This window comes from Eretmochelys imbricata, chromosome 14 (genome assembly GCF_965152235.1).
Source record: "Eretmochelys imbricata isolate rEreImb1 chromosome 14, rEreImb1.hap1, whole genome shotgun sequence".
Classification (NCBI taxonomy): Eukaryota; Metazoa; Chordata; order Testudines; family Cheloniidae; genus Eretmochelys; species Eretmochelys imbricata.
In genome coordinates this window covers 48,551,963-48,561,442 of record NC_135585.1, presented here as the reverse complement: position 1 = coordinate 48,561,442, position 9,480 = coordinate 48,551,963, and the positions used below count along the sequence as shown (strand labels likewise).

The 9,480-nt window shown below is 50.9% G+C and overlaps 1 protein-coding gene across 1 annotated transcript; it reads right to left on the bottom strand.

Moving 5' to 3' along the window:
• Positions 1-522: 522 nt before the first annotated feature.
• LOC144275127 (uncharacterized) lies at positions 523-5,469 on the bottom strand. The gene is given in 4 exon segments (XM_077834262.1): positions 523-3,793; positions 4,103-4,216; positions 4,723-4,849; positions 5,383-5,469. Coding segments are annotated over 4 exon segments (3,270 nt in total). The 5' UTR covers positions 5,407-5,469; the 3' UTR covers positions 523-788.
• Between the last annotated feature and the right edge of the window lie 4,011 nt (positions 5,470-9,480).

Here is a 9,480-nt window from a genome sequence, read left to right as displayed (position 1 = left end):
TGGAAGCATGCTCCATATCTCATCCCTCTCAGATTTTGGAAGACACTTCAGATTCTTAAACCTTGGGCCGAGTGCTGTAGCTATCTTTCGAAATCTCAGATAGTTACTTTCTTTGCGTTTTGTCAAATCTGCAGTGAAAGTGTCCCCCCATGTGCTAGGTCATTCTCCGGGACTTCGATATGATGACATATTTGGCAGAAGGTGTGTAAAACAGGACAGGGGACATACAAGTCTCCTTCAAGGAGTTCAGTCACAAATGGAATTAATGCATTATTTTTTTTAAATGAGCATCCTCCACTGGAATGGTGGCCGAAGCATGAAGGGACATAGGCATGTTTAGCATATCTTGCACTTAAATACCTGCGCTGCCAGCTACAAACATGCCATGGGAACGCCTTCTCACACTTTCCGGTGACATCATAAATTAGAAGCAGGCAGCATTCGCTCCCGTAAATGTAAACAAACTTGTTTGTCTTAGCGAGTGGCAGAAAAAGAAGTAGCACTGAGTGGACTTCTAGGCTCTAAAGTTTTTAATTGCTTTATTTTTCAGTGCACTTATATAATTAAAATCATCTATGTTTCTAAGTTACACTTTCCTGATAAAGAGATTGCACGACAGCACTTGTATGAGGGGAACTGAAAAATACTATTTTTGTTTTGCATGTTTGCAGTACAAATATTTGAAATCAAAAATAATAGAAAGTGAGCACTGTGCACTTTCTATTCTTTGTTGTGAGAGAAATCAATAGATATGAAAACATAGAAAAACATTCTAAGCATATATAACATTATAAACATAAGCACTCATGGGGTTTCTCTCCGGTATGGATTGCTTGATGTTTAACAAGGTCTGACCTCTGTATGAAACTTTTCCCACATTCTCAGCACTTATGGGGTCTCTCTCCTGTGTGGATTTTGTGATGTTTAATTAGGCCTGACCTCCGTACAAATTTTTTCCCACAGTCTAAGCACTTGTGGGGTCTCTCTCCTGTGTGTATTCTCTGATGTGTCACCAGGGCTGATTTCCATGTGAAACTTTTCCCACAATCAAAGCACTTATGGGGTCTCTCTCCTGTGTGGATTATCTGATGTTTAAGAAGGGTTGGCCTTTCTGTGAAACTTTTTCCACATTCTAAGCACTTATGGGGTTTCTCCCCGGTGTGGACTGCTTGATGTTTAACAAGGTCTGACCTCTGTATGAAACTTTTCCCACATTCTAAGCACTTGTGGGGTCTCTCTCCTGTGTGGATTTTCTGATGTTTAATTAGGCCTGACCTCCGTACAAATTTTTTCCCACAGTCTAAGCACTTGTGGGGTCTCTCTCCCGTGTGTATTCTCTGATGTGTAACCAGGGCTGATCGCCATGTGAAACTTTTCCCACAGTCCAAGCACTTATGGGGTCTCTCTCCTGTGTGGATTACCTGATGTCTAAGAAGGGTTGGCCTTTCTGTGAAACTTTTTCCACAGTCTAAGCACTTTTGGGGTTTCTCTCCGGTGTGGATTGCTGGATGTTTAACAAGGTCTGACCTCTGTATGTGTAACCAGGGCTGTATGTGTATTCTCTGATGTGTAACCAGGGCTGATCGCCATGTGAAACTTTTCCCACAGTCTAAGCACTTGTGGGGTCTCTCTCCTGTGTGGATTGCCTGATGTTTAAGAAGGGTTGGCCTTTCTGTGAAACTTTTTCCACAGTCTAAGCACTTAAGGGGTCTCTCTCTTTTGTGTATTCTCTGATGTGTAACCAGGGCTGATCTCCATGTGAAACTTCTCCCACAGTCCAAGCACTTATGGGGTCTCTCTCCTGTGTGGATTACCTGATGTTTAAGAAGGGTTGACCTTTCTGTGAAACTTTTTCCACAGTCTAAGCACTTATGGGGTCTCTCTCCCATGTGTATTCTCTGATGTGTAACCAGGGCTGATCGCCATGTGAAACTTTTCCCACAGTCCAAGCACTTATGGGGTCTCTCTCCTGTGTGGATTACCTGATGTCTAAGAAGGGTTGGCCTTTCTGTGAAACTTTTTCCACAGTCTAAGCACTTTTGGGGTTTCTCTCCGGTGTGGACTGCTGGATGTTTAACAAGGTCTGACCTCTGTATGTGTAACCAGGGCTGTATGTGTATTCTCTGATGTGTAACCAGGGCTGATCGCCATGTGAAACTTTTCCCACAGTCTAAGCACTTGTGGGGTCTCTCTCCTGTGTGGATTGCCTGATGTTTAAGAAGGGTTGGCCTTTCTGTGAAACTTTTTCCACAGTCTAAGCACTTATGGGGTCTCTCTCTTTTGTGTATTCTCTGATGTGTAACCAGGGCTGATCTCCATGTGAAACTTCTCCCACAGTCCAAGCACTTATGGGGTCTCTCTCCTGTGTGGATTACCTGATGTTTAAGAAGGGTTGACCTTTCTGTGAAACTTTTTCCACAGTCTAAGCACTTATGGGGTCTCTCTCCCATGTGTATTCTCTGATGTGTAACCAGGGCTGATCGCCATGTGAAACTTTTCCCACAGTCCAAGCACTTATGGGGACTCTCTCCTGTGTGGATTAGCTGATGTTTAAGAAGGGATGGCCTTTCTGTGAAACTTTTTCCACAGTCTAAGCACTTATGGGGTCTCTCTCCAGTGTGGACTGCTTGATGTTTAACAAGGTCTGACCTGTGTATGAAAGTTTTCCCACAGTCTAAACACTGATGGGGTCTCTCTCCTGTGTGGATTTTCTGATGTTTAGTTAGGCCTGACCTCCGTACAAATTTTTTCCCACAGTCTAAGCACTTGTGCGGTCTCTCTCCTGTGTGGATTGCCTGATGTTTAAGAAGGGTTGGCCTTTCTGTGAAACTTTTTCCACAGTCTAAACACTTATGAGGTCTCTCTCCAGGGTGGATTGCCTGATGATTAAGTAGGTTTGACCTCTGTATGAAACTTTTCCCACAGTCTAAGCACTTATGGGGTCTCTCTCCCGTGTGTATTCTCTGATGTGTAACCAGGGCAGATCGCCATGTGAAACTTTTCCCACAGTCCAAGCACTTATAGGGTCTCTCTCCTGTGTGGATTACCTGATGTTTAAGAAGGGTTGGCCTTTGTGTGAAACTTTTTCCACAGTCGAAGCACTTATGGGGTCTCTCTCCGGAGTGGACTGCTTGATGTTTAACAAGGTCTGACCTGTGTATGAAAGTTTTCCCACAGTCTAAACACTGATGGGGTCTCTCTCCTGTGTGGATTTTCTGATGTTTAATTAGGCCTGACCTTCGTACGAATTTTTTCCCACAGTCTAAGCACTTGTGGGGTCTCTCTCCTGTGTGGATTAGCTGATGTGTAATCAGTGCTGACTTCCAATTCAAACAATTCCTGCTCTCAAGGCACCCAGAGGGTTTCTCTCCCATGTGGCTTCTCCCATGATTAGTAAGATCTGAGCGCTTATTGAGGTTTTCCCCACAGTCCAAGCATTGAAGTGTTTTCTCTCCAGTATTTATTGCCTGAAGCGTAAGAAGCGCCGGTCTCAGAATGAATCCTTTCCCATAACCGAGGCATTCATAGCGTTTGTCTTCCTTGGGGGTTGTCTGCCGGGCTGTGGGATCCCTGTGTCCTTCCCCACATATAATAGATCCATCCAGTTGCTCCCTTGAGTGGTTTCCCAGCAGCCTCTTTGACCTCTGCCAATTTCCCCAGGCTTCTCCCTGTGCCAAGCACTGGGAAAAATTCCCTTCAGCTCTTCCCACAAAAATCCCCTGTGGTTCCCCGTGCCCAGGAATTTCCTGATGTTGATTCCCCTCCTTCTTCTCACTCACTCTCTCATCACCTGCTGGGAGAGAGACAATGCAGACAGGAGTCATTCTGCTGAGGAGAAATTAAGAGGAATAGAACCGAGGGAAAACCCAACATACTAAAGGTTGGAGAGATGGAGCAATTGGATTCTGCCTCCACTTCCCAGTTCGGAAGGAAACTCCTGCAGTGAACAGGACACATGGGAAGCGATGTCAGTGATATCTGCTGCCTGCAGCCCTGCTCTGGGTGAGATGAGGAAGGAACCGAGGGCACTTACTAATATGTCATTTTTGGGATTCTCAACTTTTTCTTTCATTCACTAGATGATTTGTATGTCAGCGCTCACCTGTGTGGGCACCAATTGGGATCTCTCTTTCTTCACAGGCCTGGAGATCGGGCACCCACGGCTCTTCCCCTCGTTCCAGCCGGGTGATCAGATCAGGTTTGGGAAGGGGAAATCCTGTGCAGGGAGTGATATCAGACCAGATCAGGGTTTGTGGAGGATTGAGAGAGCATCTGTCAGAAAGGACATTCCGTGGGTGGCACCTGTCCCAGTGCTGTGCTGGGGAATGTGGAATCTAAGAGGACAGGAACGTGGTCACTTAACCCCCTTGCGGGAGGCAGACGTCTGGGGAGGTGAGGGCAATTGTGATGCACACCCAGCTCTCGTGTTAAACCCCTGCCTATTTCTAAACCTGCGAAGTCCAGAGCCCTCCACATGACTGGAGCTGTTCCCAAGGAGGAGAGAGAAGAGGGATTCTGTGTGCGACCGAGAAACAACACAGACAGGACAATGCACGGCTTCTCCACCGTGCAAGCTAGGGGGGTTGGGTGGGGATGATTTAGTATGTGCCTTATGTTTTGACACCCTCTTCTCATTGGAGCATGATGAGGGAAGAACCTGACCGGTGTCAGACACGCAGACCTCCCCAGTTTCCAATAACCAAGGGGCCAAGAATCCCTTACCCAGCGAGGTCACTGTCTCGTAGTTCTCCTGCATGACATCCCTGTAGAGGGCTCTCTGAGCAGGGTCCAGCAAAGCCCCCTGCCCCTGGGTGAAATACACAGCCACCTCCTCGAAGGTCACTGGCATCTGAAACAACAAAGCACCTGCTGCCCCAGCCACAATCCCACTAGTCATGGGGTAGGACGGAGAGAGAAGCAGAATCCTCCGCGCACCCTGCTCAGAGTAGCTGGGAGGCTTCAGGGGGTGGGAGAAGGTGAGAGCTCCTTGTCCTCCCCAGCACACGGAGCGGGGCAGGGTCGTCTCATTTCCCACATGCCTGCCAGCCATAGGCTGAGACGGGAAGCAGAGCTCTGAGCCGGGGACAGGGACAGGAACCTTGACAGCTTCCCTTCGTATTTCACAGCAGCCTCTGGTCAGTGGGTCAGGTTCCAGCACTGGGAGTCTGGTCCATTTTCCCAGCCCTCCCCAGGGGGGTGTTTTCTGGTTCAGAAATGGGGGATTGTTTCCCCTCCCCCCCACTCGCCAATGGGCCTGTTCAGAAAATCAGGCCCAGGTTGATCACGTTCCAGCAGGTTTATCGCACCCCGTCCCACCCCGGGTGATTAACCCCCCTACGATGCCCCTCCCCCACCACCAAAAGCTCCCTGAAAATCCCCTACCTCAGCTGGCTCCATCACAGCCATTTCCCTGCCCTGTCCCCTGCAAGATGGGACAATCTGAAGCAAAATGTGGACGCGATTCCTCAGCCTGTAAGAGGAGATGGGAGATTGGGCAGGTTTCATAAGGGGCTGGAGTCCATGTCACTCCCCAATTCCCCCCAGGCTCTCTCCCTGCAGACAGACGCTCTGATTCTATGACTCTGCCATGCTGGGAACAAACCCAGTTAGTTCATTACCTCCCCGGCCAGCCCCCCCCCCCCCCCCCCCCCGCTTAGAACTAACCCACCACCTCCCTTCTAAACCTCCCCACAGCAGCATCTCCGAGCCAAATGCTGGAAAAAGAGCAGATCAAAGGAGTCACTTCAGGGTACTGCCCCACAGTGTATTGTGACCCCCTCCAGCTCTCCCCCATCTCCATCCGTAGTGCGGTGCTCAGCAGAGCGAGCAACTGGCTTTTCCTCTCTCAGCCCCTGCTCTTGTTCCCAGGAGAGCGGACTGCCCGGGGGTGCAGGGAATGGATCTGGGCAGGGCTGGGAGCTGGGAACCTCCCTCCCCACTTCTTGCTGCTGCTGCCCTTCAAGTCTCTCCGCTCTCCTTTTTTATCTTCTTCCCTCAACCTGGGAGAACGGGTGACTGTCCCATTGCCATGGGCCTCTGCTCTCATTAGGCAGCTCAGCCACTCACACTGGTAACAGGGGTTTGAAGCTGGCTGTGTCACTGAGGGCAGGAGCTCTGGGACTCACAGACACAGCCTGTATCCTGAGGTCTCTGAGGATGCGGGGCTGGAAGTGGGTCAGTCTCCTGATTTGGGACTCAGCGGGGAGAGCCCAGGGCTCGGGACTCTGGATTTCCCCCAAGATGGACTTTGCTGAATGCTCCTGATTTCTGTGCTAACGAGCTCTGTTCCACACGGTTTTCTCAGCAACCAATGAACCCTTCTGTTTTCCAAGCTGGCTGAGAGTCACAGCGGACTGCGGAGGTGGGGTGCACAGCCCCTGTGAGGAGCATGTCAGGCTTCTCCTTAGGCTGCCCCCGGGGGTTCAGGCTCGGGCCATGTGCCCTCCCTGGGCCCCAGGACCGGGAAGGCTGGGGCCACATGCTCAGCAGGTCGGGGGAGATGTTGGGGGTGCTCAGGGTCTGGGGTCCTGCCCCTGCAGTGGGAGGGGGACTTGCCTCCCCCAGCCCTAGATTCATCCCCCAGCAGCTGTACCTCGTTCTTCTTCCCAGCTCCTAGTCCCAGGCAGGGGGGCTGAAACAATCTGTACAGTGGGGTGTCAAGGTTCCTTCCCCACTCTGAACTCTAGGGTACAGAAGTGGGAACCCACATGAAAAACCACCTAAGCTTATTCTTACCAGCTTAGGTTAAAAACTTCCCCAAGGTACCAACTTTGCCTTGTGCTTGAACAGTATGCTGGCACCACCAAATGTTTTAAGCAAAGAACAGGGAAAGAGACCACTTGGAGACGTCTTCCCCCCAAAATAGCCCCCCAAACCCTACACACCCCCTTTCCTGGGGAGGCTTGAGAATAATATCCTAACCAATTGGTTACAAAATCATCAAAGACCCAAACCCCTGGATCTTGAAAGAATGGGAAAATCAGTCAGGTTCTTAAAAGAAGGATTTTATTAAAAAAAAAAAGAGAGAGAGGTAAAACTCATCTCTGTAAAATCAGGATGGAAAATACTTTACAGGGCATTCAGATTCAAAACACAGAGGATCCCCCTCTGGGCAAAACCTTAAAGTTACAGAAAACAGGAATAAACCCCCCTCTTAACACAGGGAAAATTCACATAAAACAAAAGATAAACGAATCTGCGTTGCCTGGCTTACCTATACTGGTTGCAAAATTGGAGACTTGGATTAGGATGGGTTGGAGAAGATGGATTTCTGTCTGGCCTCTCTCAGTCCCAAGAGAGAACAACCACGTAAACAAAGAGCACAAACAAAAGCCTTCCCCCCAAGATTTGAAAGTATCTTGTCCCCTTATTGGTCCTTTGGGTCAGGTGCCAGCCAGGTTAGCTGAGCTTCTGAACCCTTCACAGGTAACAGGATGTTGCCTTTGGCCAGGAGGGATTTTATAGCACTGTGTACAGAAAGGTGGTTTCCCTTCCCTTTATATTTATAACAGGGGGGCTGAGAGCCATTGAACCAAACTGTAAAGCCTGGATAGGATGGAAACCCCTTCAAGCCAGGGGGTGCAGCAGGGCCCCACCAGCCCAGATCCAGAGCCTGTGCTGCCCCCCCCCCCGATTGTACCCCTGGGCCCCGCTCCCTCCCCGACCCCCAGCTGGGGCCCCCCATCCTGCATCCAGTTCAGCCCCTGCCAACCTTCTGCCCCTCCCTATTTGCCCCCCTCCCATCTCCCTGATCTGCAGCCCCCGTCCACACCAGCCCGGCTAGGGGCAGGGAAACAAACCAGCAGATTGGGGGGGGAGGGGTAACGTGATCCTGCCCCCGCCCCGCACACGGCGGGAGCTGCGGCAGCTTTCCCGGCCCGGGGCAGGGAATCGCAGCCGGCTCCGCGGGGAGCAGCCCGGGGCCAAACCCGCCCCCTGCAGCCCGGGGGTGACGGGGGAGCGGGTCTCTCTTACCTTCCCTCCGAGCGGGGCCCCGGGGCAGGGGCCGGGCCGGGAAGGGGCCCTGGCCGGGCTGGGGGCTCTGCCCTGGGAGAGGCTCCCGGGAAGCAGCGGGCAGGGCCCGGCTGGAGGTTCCCCTCTCCCGGCTGCAGCCCGGGCTCCGGGCTCCCAGCACCAGCCGCCGGGGCGCGGGGATCTCGCCGGGAGCCAGAGTCCCCGCAGCGGCTGCGAGTCACTTCCTGCGGCCGGGCCTGAGCCCCGCGATCGCTCCCCCCAGAGCCGCCCCCCAGCCGCTCCTGGGTCCTAGCGATCAACCCGTCAATTGCGCCTCCCCTCTCTGTGTCAGGTGTCGTGTTTTCAAGTGCTCCGCCTAGGAATGTGCTACCGGGAGCGGTTACCGATACCTAGTGGAGGGTAAGAAACTGCTAGTGTAGTAAACTGCTACCTGATGTAGCAAATGCCTACGGGCAGCAGCTTCTTCCACTGCAGTGTAGGTGAAATTGCTACGCGTAGAAATGTGCTCGCTCGCTCTCTCCCTCTCCCTCTCGCTCCCTGTAGCAGTTATTTCTATGTGTAGATTGTAAGAAACAGCTTTTGTAAACAGAGGCTCCTTCCCGCACAGGTCATGTTTGCTAAACCTTAATTTTTTTTCTCTTCTCTGGCCTCTCTCCAATTTTTACTCCAGCTGAGAGCTCATCAGCCCAGAGGAGAGCCGATATCCCAGAGTGACCGTCTGTTTTCTTGCATAGGTCCCTTTCCACAGTACTCGGATTCAGCTTGTGGTCCACTATGACCCTCCGATCCCTTTCCGCATGACTCCTTCCTAGGAAGTCATTTCCCATTTTGTATGCTTCCAGCTTGTTATCATTCACAAAAGTTTATAATTGTACTCTCTATGCCATTATCTCAATCATTCATTCAGATTTTGAATAGAAGCTTATCCAGAACTGATCCCTGCAGAACCCCACTGGTTATGCCCTTTCAACCTGACTCAGCCCTTTCAGCCTGTGAGTCACTTGCACCCATCTTATTTTAGCTCCATCTAGGTGGCATTTCCATAGTTTGTTTATGAGAAGGTCATGGGAGACCTGCAACACTGCAATCTGATGAAGCTAATTCCTCCAGATAGCAGTTTCTCAACACTGTAGGTAGGTGAGACTGCTCTCTGCAGCAATTAGCTACATCAGATGGCCTTTGTTAGCATCGTAGGACCTGTTGCTGCTGCAGGTAGCCTGGTCCTACAGATAGCATTTTCACACCCATATACGGGTCAGAAATTGCAATCTGCAGGGATGTGCTATCTGTAACACTGCAATCTGATGAAGTTACTTCCTACAGATAGCAGTCTCACGTACCTGTGGTGTGAGAAACTGCTCTCTGTAGGAATTAGCTACATCAGATTGTGGCGGTTCAATGACAAGACAGCACAGAGCTTTTAGCAAGCAAGCGGCTGGTCTGCTAATGGGCTTCTGCCTGTCAGCTTTCCACCTTCCCCTTTATTCTTTCTCTCCCCCCGCGCAT